The 18814-nt window shown below is 34.1% G+C and overlaps 1 protein-coding gene across 1 annotated transcript in view; it reads right to left on the bottom strand.

The window, feature by feature from the left end:
- Window positions 1-18814, bottom strand: part of LOC149789827 (anoctamin-4-like) — a 143309-nt gene that overhangs the window by 103520 nt on the left and 20975 nt on the right. Inside the window, exons 5-8 of the mRNA XM_089973133.1 lie at window positions 16929-16978; window positions 16234-16260; window positions 8069-8242; window positions 4138-4236 (exon numbers count right to left, since the gene is read on the bottom strand). Coding sequence (XP_089829259.1) covers window positions 4138-4236; window positions 8069-8242; window positions 16234-16260; window positions 16929-16978 — 350 coding nt within the window. The remainder of the gene's footprint in view (window positions 1-4137; window positions 4237-8068; window positions 8243-16233; window positions 16261-16928; window positions 16979-18814) is intronic.

Genomic DNA, 18814 nt, shown 5'->3' with positions numbered 1-18814 from the left:
GGGCATATTGAGGATACAGGTATGGATTCTAACAGTCCTGATGTGAAAAGAGATGCAGTTTTGGCCAGAAAATGATAGCAAATGGTGATGTATCATGGATGATATTGTAGGAAATAACAGAAGGCATAAGAAATTTCAAAAAAGTCTGTACAATTAATTCAAACAAAGGACACAAATTACTATTGACCTAAATATGGAAACTATTGACAATGAGATGTCATGGACAGCTGGAACTCTCATTATCTTGCAGAATGAAAAAGATTTAAAAAATCACTACTAGGCCAGGCAAGAATGGTTCATACTCGGAAGGTTAGTACACTCAGATGCAACTGAGTTAATTTTTACATGCCAGACAGATCCTTGACCATTTCCAGAATAAAAAAACTAATGCATCCTTGATTGTCTCTTCCCTGGGTAAAGTATCCCTTTCTTAGGTAATATATCAGTTGTTAATTACAGTAGTCCCCCTCTTGAACGGCCCCCCTGACCAGCGGCCACCCGCTCCTTACGGCCAGAATCCGCTGGCACCAACGAGTTTGTGTTCAAAAGTACCCCTCGCGAAAGGCCACCCGGCTAACGCGACCAGCAGCCAGCATATCAGTGCAAAATTATAAAATTCACCCCTCACAAGCAGCCGCATTTTATTTGAATATGTATCCAGAACAAGTATTTTATTCATAATGTGCGTTACGTAATCCGATTTCTGTTTCCCGATGTCAGGTTTTCGTTACTGAAAGAAGTGTTGAGTAAAGTACATTTACCACTAAGGTTAATATTATATCATTTACGCCTCACAAGAAGCCAAATTTATTCCATAAAAACCGAGAAAGACTCAAATTTTAATCCATACAAAAGGGTACGTACATGTAATCCAATTAGCCTTACTGCTGTGTTATAGTAAGAAGTCCGGTTTCGTCACTCTCATAATTGTTAAAATTACAATTATTGAACAGTAGTAACAGCTGAGAAGTGGCAGTATCGATGTACAAATACCCAAGTCAGCAGGAAAATGGTTTGGTAGCCTTTATGGCTTCCCTAAGTAAGATGTTGAGATTGTTCACTTTGATAATCAATGGCTATTACTACTGACAATAATTGTCAAAAACTTACGAATCCTAGCGGCCGCGAGGTCAAATCTGCGTGATGTTAATGGTACATATCGAAGCCGTTCTGGCTTCTCTCACTCACTTTCAACAAATGTAAAAAAACAATAGGGTACCAGACTGCGACTAACGAATCACGTGACAAGATCACTTCCTTTGAAAAAACACGGCAATTTGTTTAGATGCATACAAAATTGTTTTATCAGTATTGTAGTTGGCAACATGAATAAATTACTGCAAAAAGAGCAACATGTCATCGAGGAAAATAAAAATTCTCAGTTTAGACGAGAATGTGAAAGTAATTCAACTGATTGGGGGGGGGGTGTCGTTGAGGATCCTTACAGAAAACTAATGTCGGGAAGACTCCGATAAATAATATTGTGAAAGATAATGAAACAATTCTGCAGAAGTGGAAAGGTGAAATGGACGGAGAAAGGAAGATTGTTTGAGTCAGGAGACGTTTGTATCCTGATTTGAATGACAAGAAAAAGCAAAAATTTTGTCATTTGAATTGGGATATGACGACCGCAAGTAACGGATGGTTGCACAGATTTCAAGTACGACACAATATCAAGTGTTCTTTCCTAAGTGGCGAATCGGCTGATGTTAATAATGAAGTTGTCAAAGACTGGAACAAAAGACTAAACGATATATGCAGGGGATATGACAGCAAGGATATTTTTAATGTGACGAGACTGGTTTGTTTTTTTAGACTGTTACCAACAAAGTGACAGATGATGTGAACTGTAACATAATTATAAAGACAGTTTTAAAACTATATCAATGGTTATTCATAGCAATCTTTTGAAAATGATGACAAAGTTTGTTTTACATTTATTTCACATCATGCATGTGATTTTTTAATTAAAATATTAAATATTTAAAATTAAATGTACTTGTGACTTTTTTCATATGTATTTACTATTCACATTTGTCATCCCCCTCTAGAAAGGCCACCCGCATTATAAGGCCACTTCCCTGCTGCATTAGGGGTGGCCTTATAAGAGGAGGACTACTGTATTAATTAAGTGGGAAAGTGGATAGTGTTTGGCAAATCTCTACCACCAGTTCATAAACATGTTAGGCAGAATATGTAAATCAAAGTCATAAAATCTATAATGGAAGCAGGAATATACATGCAAAAGCCCAGTGAAAGCATATATCAGTTTCAGATTTGCTTACATAAAATATCAAAAGCCATGCAGTTGTGTTTTTTCTTATTGGGATTGATCTTTGATTTTATCTATTAATCTAATGAAGTTATATGCAAGTAACTTCCAAATTCGGTTTGTCATAATTCATTTCAATATAACAGAATCTGTGACAAGCTGCACAACCATTCTCTCCTGTTTTGAACATTTACTATAATATGAACAGGTCAGATATAGTTCATTGAATAATACAAATGTTGCATACCAAAGGCTTTTATTCAAGGTCTTTACATAGGTGAAACCTCACTGGAAACAGAACTTACTGACCTGACATTCAGATAGGATGATTACACAATTTTGGTACAGCTCTATTGGAATTTGTGCATCTTTTCAAGAGCAGTTTCAAGTTTCACATACTTCTTTCATATGATGTGTCATGGATATATTTGCATGTATTGGACATATACATCATCACTGTATCTTGATTTTTCTATCACTATTGACACAACTGTATGAAATCAAAATAAAATACTAGGGATGGTTATGTGGGCCAGTTCTTTTTTTTTAGTGTTTGTATCTAAAGGGAGATAATTTTTGGAAACTTGTAATTTCATAACATATATCTCTTTATAAGTTTTTCACCAGGCAATCAAAGACATGATTTCACATATGTATATTTCCAGCTTTGGAGGAATGATACTCCAAAATCACAAAATAAGCAATTAGTGTTCAAAACAGGGACCTTTCTACAAATCATTTTACTTTTTTCTGGGCTAAATTTTGTTCAAAGAAGCAACATCTGATCCTTTTTCCAACTGAGGACATCTTCAGTTGGAGGTGTGTTCTCATTATGTTGGTGTGTAATCTCAAGAATGTCCTCTATTTACACCAAATATATACACACACATGCAATACAAAAACTATTCATGCAAATGGCAATTTAAAAAATGGGAGGAGGGTGTATATTACACTTTAATAAGTTTACCACATGTTATTTAAGATTTCATCCATCAAATACACCTATTCTGGAAGCAAGAGATCTGGCATATTATTTTTAAAACCTTCATCAATTCATGTTTTATCATCACAAGATCCTAGATTTCCTTATGATGCATTACAGAAAGCTTATTAATATGTCTCTTAGCAGATACACTAAAACTACAGAGACTGAGAGAGGACACATTTAAAGTAAAGCAGGTGGTGGATGTTTATAATGAAATAATACCAGTGTTACTGACTTTGTTACATATTTTAATTCAATTTTAGATAAAGTCTGAAAATTATTTTTTGGAAAAGTTTTAAAATTTCTTCTTAGAAAAGTTTTAAATATTTCAATTTAATATGTTAACTGGTTCATATATGCATCACTCATGAATGAAATGTTAGACTTTAATTATTTCCTTTGTAATTCAACATGATAACTCAGCATGATCTGTGTTCGTGATGGACAAGCAAAAAGAAATTTATTTAGTGCCATTTATTCTGGAAGTCTTTCACAGTCAGAAATTTCTTTAAATTGCTCTTACAATAAATTTCCTCTACATTTCAACTCCATCAGTTAAATTACTTCCTTCATCATAGGTGAACACTTTGTATACAATAAACTAAGTCACATTTAATTCCAATATAGCTTTTCCTACCTTCCATTATCTGATTGGATTAAAACTGTTTTAAATGGACTAAAACACAGATATCTGCAAAAACATATATAGACCCTTTGAGATATCTATGTAGAGTCTACTTTTACTATTAAGTCATAACAGTTTTATCAAGGAAAACAAAATATCATAGAATTTAATAGGTATTAAAAAAATGATGACGACTTTATATACTGGATTCCACCCTTTTTAAATCTGGCAACAATTCCAACTGAGATAACTCACAACAAGTGGCATCCTCATGTTTAGTAACTCTGCATACTTGGTCAGTACATCCCATGGAGCATGAATCTTGACGAAACATATTTTCACATTCTTAGATATCTGAAAATACATCCAATTTAGTATTATATTAACAGACTCTATACTGGGAATTAAATCTACATAAATGTTTATGACCCTGTAAATTCTGAAATAGTTCTTGCCACATTTAAAATCAGAAATGATACAATACTCAGATTTGCAATCCATGGATTTACTAGTAATAATAAATAAAAAGTCGATGGAATACTATGAACTACATGCTCCACATAGATATTATCCAAAAGTCAATCAAATATACTCCAACAAGAGAAGCAATTAACTGTCACATCCTTTTCAATAGGTGTAACTACTACAGTTGCCTAAAACAATATTTCTGCTGATTAATGTCTCACCTATTTCACTTCAGCATATTCCATATACCTAGCATTGTTACAAAGATAAGAAAATTATGTCACTGTGACCCACTTCTGAAAGTGTGAATATCAGTTCTAAATCATAAATGCCTTTATTAGTATTTCATGACTGTCAAAATGCATCAGAGAAATGGAGCTTTAATTGAACATGATCAGTATATCATAAGAAGTAGGTTAATATAAACTGCTTTTACTACTGGCATGTTGTAACCCTTCAAAATGGTCCCATCCATTAAGTCTCATGGCTGTACATAAGTGTCAGGAGAACAGATGTTTAATGCAAAAACTTAGCATAAATATTTGAGCACGAAACAGCTCACTGTAACCCCTCACGATGAATGTACCCATCAAATTTGGTAACTGTACAAAGAGGAGTTTCTGATAAGTGGAACTAAATGTCCTTTGCATTAAAAACAGACGTATGTCTCTAATGAGACCAAAGTGACACAAACATCACATGTTACCCAGTTTTCACAAGATTTGTTGTTTCAATGTTATTTTCTGTAGTGTTCTCTGAGTACCTATGAAAAGATATATCAAACTCACATAGTTCAAACAGTACCCCTGGATCAATCTGTAAGTTCATACATTTAAGAATTTTTTTCTTGGATTAAAATTTTCCAAGAACTGAAATTATGACACTGTTTCATATAATACATATCACATATTATAATTATCCATATAACAACCAAGAGGGGTTAGAACAATTAAAACATTACAACACCATCAGTGGGGATAAACGTTAGAATCTCTTATAGAAAACAAGTCCATCCTCAGACAAAACAAGTCTATTACAGATCTCTTACACACCATTCTGACAAATCATTGAGAAGCTGGTCTAGTCATGACCATACGGTATTGTTTATGATTTTTTTAATACCATCATCTTATTATTTTAGTATAATATCAATCCATAACAATCATAATGTTTTGGTCCATTACATTTCATAAAGAAAAACTTTAGGATCTTATGAAAACTAAATATTTTCTTAATCTGTAAATACATTCTCTAACAAGATTCCCTCAAAGGAACTGATATTCTATGGGGAAAAAAGAATTTCTAGGACCATTTCTTCTTTTAACTGCTGTGTGTTGAAACCATATCTGATATTCTTCAGCAATTACAATATTTTCACATTAATTGTTATGGTGGACATACTAAATAACAGAAAGGCACTATTTTCATATAGGACCAAGTAGGCATCGTTAGATTAGAAGTATTTTGGTGAAAAGCACATGTCAGTATGACCATCCACTTGCATGGTGTAGCAATAGCAAGATTTTCAAGACAGCTGTCATAGCAGCAATACTAGACATATGACTGGCATCATTTTTGTTTAGCATCAAATACATATCAAAAGGAGTCTACTAGTGAAACCTCTGTGTTGATAAAGTCATCCAACTTAGGAGTAAAGACAACAATATTTTCAAGATGACCATACTTTTCATTTAGAACAAAACTAGATACCATTTGAGCTTTTCAGATGAAAATCACTTGCTAAAATGGCTTTCCTTTTAAGAGAAATAGTAATAACAAGATTTCAGGGAGGCCACCATGGTGGCCATATTGGACATTAGATCACAACCATTTAGGAGCAACATGACTTTATAAAAAGTCTTCTGGCGAAAACCCCATGGTGATGAGAGTTTCTGTTATTTTTTGGAGAAACAAAAACAAGATTTTCAACACAGCTACAATGGAGGCTATATTGGATCCCAAATTTGCACCATTTCCATTTCGGGCCAACCAGACATCCTAAGAAGTCTTCTGGTGATCTCAATGTTGAGGAGACCAGCCATCTAGAAGAAATAGCCTTAATAAGATTTTCCAGATTGACATTGTGGTGGCTATATTGGAGATTAGATTGGCACCATTTTCATTTACAATAGGGCATCATAAAATTCTTTCCGACAAAACCTTATGCTGACAACATCATTCATTCAGGAGTAGTAATAATACTTTCAAGATGGCCATTATGGTGGCTATACTGGATGCCTGAGCAGCCACACTGAATATGCAAGCCTCTGGTGAAAACCCCATGTCAGTTAAGACTTTTCTTGACTGGCACAATTTTCATTTAGGACCAATTAGACTTCTTCTGGTGAAAACCCCAAGTTAATATACTCCATGCAAGTGGAGCAACAATAACAAAACTTTCAAGATGGCTGTCATGGTTGCTACATACGGTGTTAGATTGGCATCATTTCATTTGGCATCATCTAGACATCACCAAAAGTCAATTAGTGATAATCCCATGCTGAAATGACAACCCATGCAGAAGGAGTAAAAATGACAAGACTTTCAAGATGGCCATTGTGGCATCATATTAGATCCAGACCCTTTTCATTTTTGATCAACTAAACATATAAAATCAATATGACATTCTATTCAGGAATAGTGAAAACAAGATTTAAAAGAAAGCTGCCATGGCAGCCATATTGGATATCAGATCAGCACCATTTTCATTAAGCCCAAATATACATTATAAGTCATTTAGGTGGCGCTCTATGTTTTTTTTTGTGGAAAGGGTTAGATTTTTAATGATAAAGGTTTTCTCTCATTTTCCTCACACTGGTTATACTGGCTATTTCAAAAAGAACTTGTATATCTTAGGTATTGTTCAAAGAACTTTTTAATTCCCTTTATTTTAGTGGATAATTAATGTGTATAATATGGTTTACAGAGTATACAGTTTGGCACTGCTTCAGGTTTGCATCACTCAAAAAACTGATAGCTCCACTTGGTCATTTTCACTTCCTGGACTTCAGAGGTAAATTGTAAAAAAATAACTTACTCTTTGTACATTCTATATATTTGATAATTTATTCATTGCACTTTCATAAGTGGTAGTCTAGTGTGGAAAAATTCCTTTTCCCTATTTTAATAACTGCTAACGATAGTGTACATTAGACTAATTTAGGCTGATTTTGTTTTTGCACAAACGAGCAGTCACTTTTATTCAGATACTAAGATCATGTACAATTTCCACAAGTACAATATCGAAAGAAATTTCAGCCACAGTACATGAAAGTAACATAGAGGGATACCAACATTTTCTCCACTGTGCATGTTGCAAATGTAAACATCTTCACCTTACACCTGCCACTTTCTCAGAAGTTCATAATATCTGTAGATCTCCCCCTTAATGAAACCCTCATGTTCATATAGCAACCCATTCAAAAGTACATGCTGCAACAAGATTTTCATGAAGCCTGCTGTGGTTGCCATACTAGATGTCAGAGTGGCATAATTATTTTTATTAAGGACCAAGTAGACTGAATGTGTGTGTAAAGTTTGATGGCAATCCTCCAATTAGTTTAGGAGAAATAGGTAAAAAATTTGTGAAAATGGATAGATGGATGGATAACAGATGGAAGACCACCCCATATGATCTTCTATGACCGAAAAAGTTAATACAAACAGTGAAAAACAGAGACAACAGTACTTTATAACCATTTCAATATAGAGCATAACCTACCATTTTATCCTCGTGCTCTAACTTCAGCCCCTCTTTCTCCAGCTCACTCTCAAATTGTTTTCTTTTTTTCACCTTTTTGAAATTTGTGTCTCCTGTGTTGAATTTATATGCCAAGATGTAGTCAATACGGTCAACTCCATTGTTGAAAAACAAGTCATCTTCATCTTTGAGATTCTGTGTAAGAGATAAATAATAATGTACAGCTTATATACAATGATCACCTTAAACCTAAGCTTGGCTTTGTATTTGGGACACTTAAAACAAAGACTCCACACAAGCCCTGCAATCCATGAAGAAGTCATATTATTATGCAAGGAAGAGTTTTAACAATTATGATTTTCAGCATAAAGAAAAATAGCTTTGATTTAATTTCAAGACCAACCCTTTTTCTTGACTGCTGATTCTTAAAATAATTCTGCACAAAGAAAAAAAGATTTCTGATTTTTTCTGAATGTTGTTAATAGTCTAGATTTCATATAATTTATAAGTGGCAGTATTATACATCACAGTTAGTAGACTGCTTACTATTTCTCCCAATACTTGAAAGCCTCTAATGGAAACAGACTAGAAACCATTATCCAATAATGGCTACCTTTGCATGCTATTTTGCTAATTGTGGTCAGCTTTAAATTTACTGCAAGTTATACTGGCAGGACTCAAACTAGGATCCAAAACATGGAGTTAAGAAGTATATGGAAGAAGTGGAGCAAATGTGAACCAAAAATATTATTGTAATTTTCATAAGGGTATTGATTTAAAATATAAAGTCTTTACTGTACTATAGTTGACATAAAAAATACATAAGTGTGCTTGATATGCTGCAGAATGCTCTAACCATGTTTTGAAATTAATGACCACAGTGGTGTACATTTTATCACATAAGCAGAAAGTGCACAACATCACAGTCTTTCTGGACTATATTCAGCTGTTTGTATTCATTTTCACAGCATTTCTTGTACATTCTTAATCTGTTCTCTCGATTATATTTGTCATCATGCTCTTTCTCTCTCTCTCTTGTCAATTTCTACTTTCTGCTATTCTGGTGGCAGCTGTGCAGCCTCAAATACTTTTACATGTTGACAACAGTCACAGCACAATGCAATGAATGTTTATCAAAAACAATATAAATATTCAAATGCACTGTTTGGTATAATTCTGGATTATTTGTCGAGTCAGTAAATGCAACCTTTTCCAATTGAGTCAATACTAGCTTGAGACCTTATACCTTTCATTATCATCATCAGTGCCAGGAGGTAGTAGACCCCTTGAGGAAGTAGGCCCCAACGCCTGGTGAATTCCATGTGCGTGAAGATTTTGACAAAATTACACAAATTTAACTGATGTGTGGTTAACACCTGTACATCTGCACTGCAAGCATTTACCACATCTCATCAAGTGTAGGATGTTCATAAGTGCTTCATTTAACACCATGAACAGATCAACTGACCGTTAATGGGAATTCTCAACTATAATGATAGCAACTGGCAGTAAGTTTCACTGCTCCAATGGATTATTGAAAGCAGCAATACAATAATCCGTCACCAACCTCACTAACCAAGGGATTATCAGTAATGTCAAGCCCTGCATCAACGATGCATAGTTAGGATACAATTATATGACATGCATCCATTGTAAAAATACAAATATAATAATAAGATGAACATTGTTGATGCACAACATACAACAATACTTTATGTTGATGCTTGAAGAAAAAGTATATCAAGTCAAATTTGTGCAAACTGATTTATACAATATAATGTATAATTTATCAAGGATAAACTATTTAAGTGTATATTAAAAGCTAACTGCAAGAAAAGCAAAACAATCACCCATACCACCCAAACAAACACCAAATACTGTTCTATAAATTATTCAGATTTGTTATGAAATCCTTGTAAGATTTTTTTTTAAAAAAACTGAAGGGCCATTAAAATAATTTTTGGTAATTTTTCATTTTTTCTCTCTAAAATGAATCAGATCACTGAGCATGACTAGTCACCAAAGATCTTGTTGTTGTGGGGTTTAACGCCATTTTTCAGCACACGGTAGGCTATGTATGGCGGCCAGTATTAATGGTGGAGGAAGAACCCGGGAAACCCCCGGAAAGAACCACCGACCCACGAGAAGCTACTGGCAAGCTTTCTCACATAACCACATTTGCCGAATCCGAGACTCGAACTCACACAGACAGAGGTGAGATGGCAGTGATCTGTAATGGTGAGCGCTTTAGACCACTCGGCCAAAAGGTTTCTCTTAAATCATAATTCTGAGTGTATGATCTCTAGTTTGAGAAAAAGCATTTTTAGAATATAAAAAAAACTAACCTATTAAGCATAAGATAGAATCTATTGTTTAAGAAACTCCATGTACTTGTGTCCAATAAGATCTTTGGTGGGGGCCCCGAGTGGCCAAGTGTTCTAAAGTGCCCTCCGTTACGGATCACTGCCATCTCACCTCTGTCTGCGTGGGTTTGAGGCTTAAGTTTTGACAAGTCAATTAATATAAATATACTCAAAATAAACTATGGATAAAATTCTGGTGCAATAATAAAACTTGCGTAGAATGTCTACATTTAAAACAGTTTTCTAATTTGAAGTGCCTTGCATAATTGTGTCAATTTTTTTCTAATAACCTTACTAGCAAGCAAGTGTTTTGAAAACAAAATTCTAAACATTCAAATCCAATAAAGTACTTTTCTGGGAAACATGCAATTTATAACTGAAAACAGTGCTTCTTACAGTGACATCTTTCTTCTGAAGCAAGTATAGTTTCTACAGCAGCCATTTTGCAGGCAGCTATCCTGACAACCAGTAAACATAAATAAGATTCTAAATAGTGATTATATAAGCAAACTAGATACAACTTTAATCTTATTGTCTCCCTTGTTAAAGAAGATGACACAGAGAAATCACTTTTATGTCAATGGTTGTAAAATCAGACAAGCTTAAATTTTGCATTAACCTTTTTTGAGATTTCTTTTTGCACATTTGTAATTTGTTTTCTTTTGCATTCATGGAATCCTTGTATATATTTTGGATCAATGATTTGTAGGATAAGATTCTATTGCTGTATGTCAAGGATTTAGTTTTCTTTGACTGTTACAGTTCCTAACTGAAACTTAGTGGAGAAAATCAACGGATTTTAAATGGCCATCTGTGGAAACCATGCAGAGAGATTCAATGGATTTTAAGTGGAAATATGCATGTGAGTCTTCAGTGGAATTCAAAAGAGAAACAGTCAAAGTCCAGCAGAGTCCTGAATTGTTTGCTTTGTTTAGTTTTTATGGGAAAATAGGTAGACTTTCAGTGAAATCTGGGAATGTCATTACAGACACATGTAAAATCCTAGTTTTTGTTATGGCACACAATTTATTTAAAATATTGTTATTGGCATTCAAGAAATACAGATCTATACTATACCATAGAATCCAACTATGAATTTCATGAGAGCTATTTAGGACCACCTACCTTACTTTCAAGTGATATAAATGAATATTTGTTTTAAAATGGACTAAAACACATGCAATCCAGGAAATCAAGAAATAAAAATCAGTGCCTGGTACATTTACTTAAGTAAAAAGGAGGCAAGAACAACAATGTACTTCCAGTAGGGAATCAATGCACTAAGACAAGAAAGTGTTAATAATTTCCTTGGTGTCTAAGAGAAGAAAAAAAAAACACATGAAATTTATCTAATGTAATTATAGTTTTCAAATTAAAAGAGACATTTACTTTTAATGTGATACGAATAACTTGCTAGTCATAAAAAGATTTACAAACCAACAAGCAGTTCTCAAGTTTATAAGATCAAATTTAAGCATGCAGATATGTAAATAACTCTTTCCTAACTTTAACTGTCATAAACATGGGACATATCAGAAGATTTTAAAAATTTGGTCAGGTGTTTTACCTCTAAGGTGCAGGATTTTCAGTGACCTGGTCTTAGCATGCAATTGGGCACAAATTTTTACAACTAAACAAATTTTCATTTTTTAAATATTAAAATATGCAATTCATTCTTCCCATTAACATGTTGCCTTTCACGTCCATAGAATACAGTATTACATAACATAAGCATTTTTCTTGTAAGATCATTGCTTGGATTATATTGGTGGCAGTCACTGTTGAGCTTAACACTGCAAAGATTATGTAATATCACTGGCTCCAGGTTTCCTCTAGAATCAGCCTGAATTTTCCTTAGAATGGAAAATGTTCTTCCAGTGCCTGCATTGGAATGTGGCATTGTCAATACAACTCTAATGAGTGCATCAAAAAGTTTAAACTGTTTCCTGTCTTTGGGCAGATTCAGAGAGCTGACTGTTTACTGTTTGGGTTGAATTTTGGAAGTTCTTCTTTTGGAGTCAAAATGAAGTCCTGAATTTCATTTTTCAGCGCAGTTCTCTCACTCTGCTTTAATGTTATAAACCTCTCAGACAGCTTCACCACTGCAATACAAAATGCCAAGCATTAGAACTCTGTAATTTACTTGCCATGGATATACAATAGGTTAATTCAAATATTATAGTATAAGACAGCCCTGTTTATTTCTAACCAACTTTGTTGTTTCTTTTATACTGCAGTAAGATTAACATGTCCATGCATTCCTACAATAAGAACTTATTAACAACTTTAACAATAAATAAATGATAATTGAACTCACCTGCTGGAGTTGAGACTGTTTCCATGATGTCTGGGTTTAAATAGGCCACAGCTTCAAGGACTTGATAGAAGTGGAAGTAGACATCAATAAGGAGATCTTCAATGGGCAGAGGTAGAACCTTAATATTTCCATCTAGGCGCAGATATTAGCCAGGCAGCATATGCATCAGACGTAAAAAAAAAATCTTGGAATCTCTCTAACTCTTGACAGAACACCATTGGGTTTTTTTTCTCAATCATTACACAGCAATTGTCACTTGCACACTGAATGCAACTGGCCTAAGAAAGTGTTCTATCACTGAAATATTATAGAATATGTTGCAACGGTTTCATAACGTTAAATCCAGAAATTATTTCTATCAATATAACTCTTTTGGAATTTTACTGAAACAGTTAAAACCACTGGAGCTAAATTTTCCTTTAAAGGTACCCATCACTGCTTTTAGTTTCCATTCGGCCCTGCAGACTAATAATACTGTTGCATTTCTGATCTATCAATAGCTGATAATTAACAATATTGATCATAATTTAGTGAGTATTTATTGTGCCCCAAAGTTGTTTTAACATTTCAAAGATTGTTCACATGAAGTGCTGATGCATATATTATACCACCAAACCCTTTGTGACTTTAGGTCTAATTTATTGATGCCACCATCCTTTAACAATAACAATCAAATCCAGAAAATGATTATCACTTACTAGAATTATAGATGAAGACAAAGACCTCAGTCGTCAGAGGCATTACAAATTAATTCATGTACTGTACCCAGATTATTATTATTATTATTATATGATTATAATCATGATTTCTTATGAGAAAAAAAATAGTTACACTTTGGTAATACGTACGTGATATCCAAATATGCAAAGACGAGTTCTACTGATTAAGTGTTTCGAGTTGGTATTCCAAGAAACCTTGTGGATATTCAGTGTACATCCTTTTCAAAAACACGAACTAAGAATGTCAGCTTTTATTATCCCCCTTGATAATTTGATTCATCCATGAGAATGGCGAATTTTTCATTGTCTCACATGTCTAATTTTCTCATTTCAATGAGGACCCAAAGCTTGGGTCATGATGTGAATAGTTTTTGTCTGTTTGCATGAGAACCTTTGTGCGAATTCCAAGTCCAGGAACACGATTGTGAATAGATCTGAAGAAAAAAAAAGATTATGTTTTTTCGCTATAAAGTTGGCAAAAAGTGTACTGGCATGTGTCACTTTATCCACACCTGCTTCAAAGCCCATGAACATGGATTTCAATGATGGCATATTTTTTGTCATGGGTAATATGAGATGTGGTTCAGCCATCAACTTTACAGGAAGAGCAGAATGCATATTCAGGTCCCTTTCAACTTGATTGCAACCACTGAAATTCCTGTTTCCATCCATCACAGAATTTTGTGTGATATTGCAGTTGATTGGATTTCAGTGTTTCTGTCATTGGGAGATAAATGCACACTTAGTCATTTTGACAAACTTTAAACACCAATGTCAAACTGACCCAGTTTTATGTCACTTGAGCTCTTAAGCAATCCAACTGTAATCAATTAACATCTTTAATCCTGTCCATACACATTATAGACTCTTAATGCATCTCAACAACTTTATGCACCAAAGTAGAACATTTTTTTGCAGATAGAATTCACCTCGATAAACTTCAAACAATGAAGCCAGCCAACAATGCCAACAAGATACAAGGGAAAGGGTGAAATTAGCAACAACATTATCATGCTCTGCTTTAGCCAGTTTACAGGCATGTGATCACAAGCATTATTACCATAAATATTTTACAATTCAACAAAAATAGGGAAAAAATGGAAAAATATAAATTTCACTAAAAATTCTTCATACATGGAAGATTTAAGTGAGGGATTGGAGACACTCCTAAACTCAGGAGAAAAATCCTCCCGTGCAGGAGGTTCACATTTAAGAGCTGTCAATATGATGTATGTGAAATAATGAGTACTGTACTCAATACAACTTTAAACATATATTTTTTCCTCTTTTAAAACATCACATGTCGATCTTTAAGATGCTGCATATCTCAATCAAGCAGAAAATGGCTGATACAAAGTTGCGGTTTGCACCAAAGAAAGTTACATAATCACAGTAAAGAACAGTATAAACTGCCAGTAAACAATACAGCATAACAAAAGGACCTCTAAAAGTCCGCTAACTCTGAAAAGAAGCACTTAATTTCTCAAAGATAATTTAGTGGGTATTCAGAGACAATTCAGTGGACTTTAGTTGAAAATTAGTTGAAAATGATCATGATGTGACTGTTCATTACAACCACACTTAATTTTCAGCTATTTGTAAGTGTTATTTGACCACTTTTTAAATGGTGCACTTTACTTCCACTTAACCTGAGGAGAATATCAATGGAAAAGAAAATTTAATGAATGATATTGGCACTGCTTAAAGTTTGCCTGTTATAATCATTAACCATTACACAATGTCCACGATAAAACACATTGCATAGACCCAGATCTGCCAGTCCATTATATGAAAAAGCAGTTTGCAGATGGATCCAACTTGTACATGAGTATATATGGTAGCTTAACTCTGGTTAAGAATTCATAATTTATATACATGTATCTTGTGGGCATATATATATACACTCATACAGAATACAAATCATATGGCGAATAGCATTCCTTTCAAGTGCACTGAATCCAGTAACTTAAGGGATAACGAGTGTCAGGGATTGATTAAGATAAATGCCATAAACTGACAAGAACAGTGTGAGACTAGTATCTAATTAGCCTGAGCGCTTTTGACTCTTGAATGAGTCTTTTTCAAAGGCTAATACAAAACACAGACAAGACAAACAAATAAAACAGAAAAATGGTTATGTTTGCAAAACTTTACATTGCTGTTTCTACAATAATTAAACCTTTAAATTTATTATGTTTCAGCTAGTTTGTTTCAACTTGTTTAGTATACTGGAAAATATTATCCATTTAATTATTTCCCTGATGCATCAGTCTTCTTTAATCATTACATAACAATAAACATCACTAATAGGTGGTAGATGATTCAATACATCAAGCTGTTCTGATCATTAGAGACAATCACTTTTATTTCCAAAACACACATGCAACATAAATATTAAGAGTAATGTCATTAAAAATGTTCACCTTGTCACCCTGAAATGGGTGACACGCATCAAAACAATCTATGACAAGCTGACTTCTGAGAGTTAGCAATCTGGGAACATTGTATTGTAAGAGAGTCAACTCAGTTTTCATGGTCAGCATAATGATTAAGGATAATCCAACCCACCTCTGCCTGTCGCTGGATTAGGACTAAAAAAGTCTGTAAATCCAATTTACTCACAAAATATTAGAATTAAAATGCGATGGCAGATCAAGGTCTCTGTTGTTTGTGTTGGACATGACTTATAAGTGAATATATAAAATACTATGGTAGTGTATAAACGCTGTACTTACAACAATGACACCCTGAATTGTGTGTTAGGAATCTTGTATAAAATGAAATTACCTTGATATAATCTTCCTCTGATAAATCCTGAAAAATGTCAATAGTCTCTGTATCTGCTAGATTTCTATGAACAATGGGTCATATGATCATTAAAATAAGGCCAAAGAAAGTCAACTAAATGTATCAATCAGATCGCCTGTACTGCCTTCAACCAAGATATATAATAATTCAGTCATACAACAACCACATTGTAGGCTCATAGTACATATCAAACTTTATACATTTTCATACAGAAGAAACATGCTTTCATTTACCTTTTTAACTGTATGCATTCATGACTGTTATAAGTAAATTCATTCAAATATATATAAACACACACTAAGATAACTAGCAATGACCAAAGGAAGTATTCCACATATCCCTAAACTTAGGTAAATCACTTTTACTTTACAGTGTACTTATGAATGCCATCTTGAATATAATGATCTACATGAAGGTTTACATTTTTTCATACAAAACACAATAATAAGCAGTCAATAAAACATTTCAAAAGCAAAACAGAAGTCTTTACAAATCATCCCATCATACATGCTACTAAATCTGGTGGATCATTACTTTACCCCAATGTCATTTAAGAAAGATTTTAAATAATAATTAAAAAAATGTTTGAAACACAAATAACAAAATGGTTATATGGTTTGCAATAAAATAACAATTCCCACTCCACTAATGAGATTATGCTATCCTACACTTACCCCACTGGACCCCAAGGATACATTTGTCTCTGTTGCACTGTTGTCTAGACCTGGTAAACAACAAAAAAGAAACTTTACTTGACTGACTGAAAACACAGTTTTTGCTGAGCTGGACTTGGCAAAAGTTTGATATTGCAATCACTGCCATCCATGAAGTAGTTGGATCGGGAGATTTGAGATTTAGGTTACCAATCAGGGTTTATGCCTTCAATCCCCCATGATTTTATCCTCGCAACACATGTGAATACATAACCACAGTGACCAAACAAGTGCAGCAAAGACTCTCTGTGATCACCAATGAGCACATCTGCGAGAAAATCCCATCTGTACTTCCATGGGAACTAAAGGTCCTCGGTGGCATTCACAACCATTGTCTAAATTTTTACCACATGCAAATCAATTGCATGTTTTAGTTCAGTCTCAAATGTGCCCCATTTTCTAATCTGTACACAGAGTTATAGGAAATCTTTCTGTCTGCATCAACATGGTCATTAATTCAGCCATAGTGATCATTCTGTCTTAATTGTCCATTGATTACAGCTTGGTAATTCTCCAAAGACTGCTTTTTGCTCCTGTGAGAATTTCCAAATCGACACATATTCATTTGTGCAGCCATAACAAATTTATTATGCCTGAACCACTGGCCACAACTGCTGCTTCCAACATAACTCCTACAGAAAATCAGACTGATGTACCTATTATAGTTACCATAATTGTGATTCCTGCCGCACCAAGATTAATGGTGGTCACAGCAGAGGTCCACGTCTACAACAACACATGCATACGTATTGCAAAAGTACAGCAATCTTCTTGTTGATTTTATCAAAAAGCTGTTTTTCCTCTATTAATAACATCACCTTGAAGTACAACTGCTTGAAAAACAGACCTTGTCCAAACACACTGCAGCTGGTGCAACAAACCCACGCACTTCTAACCAATCTTTTTTCTTCGCCAGTACAACTGCTATGCAATCACAGAAAATATTTTTCTGGGGTAATATGTCTCCAGCAATCTGTTGTATGGTTCCAGGTTTACCTAGAAATGTACTGATTGCACCTTTTCCTTTTACATTAATATATCATCTTTGTCCCAGGAACTGTTACATAGACAAGCATGTCAATGATAAATATCAGTCTGGTTTTTTTTAACCAGTCAAGTCAATGTTCTTTCAATATAAATGACTTTTATTATGGTGGATTTGACAGTGCATATTAGTTCATCATTAAAAGTACAGGTACTGCAATGATCTTTAAGATGTCACAGAGTGCTATTTTCAACAAATATCAATCAACCAGGATCTGTTCTTTTTATATCTAGCCAGATGTTCATCCACCAAGAACTTACCAATTTAGGAAGTATGGATTACCTTTGAGTCTTTTTTTCAAACTCTCTAATATTATTTAACTCCAATAGAAAAGAGATGTAGATATTCTGATTTAACTCTAGTTGGTATCCTTTCCTCATTCAGCATTAAAGTTGTATACACCTGTACCATATTCTTGTTTGGAGATTTATCTCTCAAAGTCTTACAACACTAGTTAAAAGCTTGATCTAAAGGCAGATGATGCCTTTAATTACTAAACACTCTAGGTAAAAGCTTGATCTAAGGGCAGATGATGGCCTTTAATTACTAAAAACTCTAGGTAAAAGCTTGATCTAAAGGCAGATGATGGCCTTTAATTACTAAACACTCTAGGTGAAAGCTTGATCTAAAGGCAGATGATGGCCTTTAATTTCTAAAAACTCTAGGTAAAAGCTTGATCTGAAGGCAGATGATGGCCTTTAATTACTAAACACTCTAGGTAAAAGCTTGATCTAAAGGCAGATGATGGCCTTTAATTACTAAACACTCTAGGTGAAAGCTTGATCTAAAGGCAGATGATGGC

The sequence above is a fragment of the Sinohyriopsis cumingii genome, chromosome 10 (genome assembly GCF_028554795.1).
Source record: "Sinohyriopsis cumingii isolate HCF-2022 chromosome 10, ASM2855479v2, whole genome shotgun sequence".
NCBI lineage: Eukaryota > Metazoa > Mollusca > Bivalvia > Unionida > Unionidae > Sinohyriopsis > Sinohyriopsis cumingii.
The sequence above is the reverse complement of the archived record's forward strand: the minus strand, read 5'-3'. Positions and strand labels throughout refer to the sequence as shown.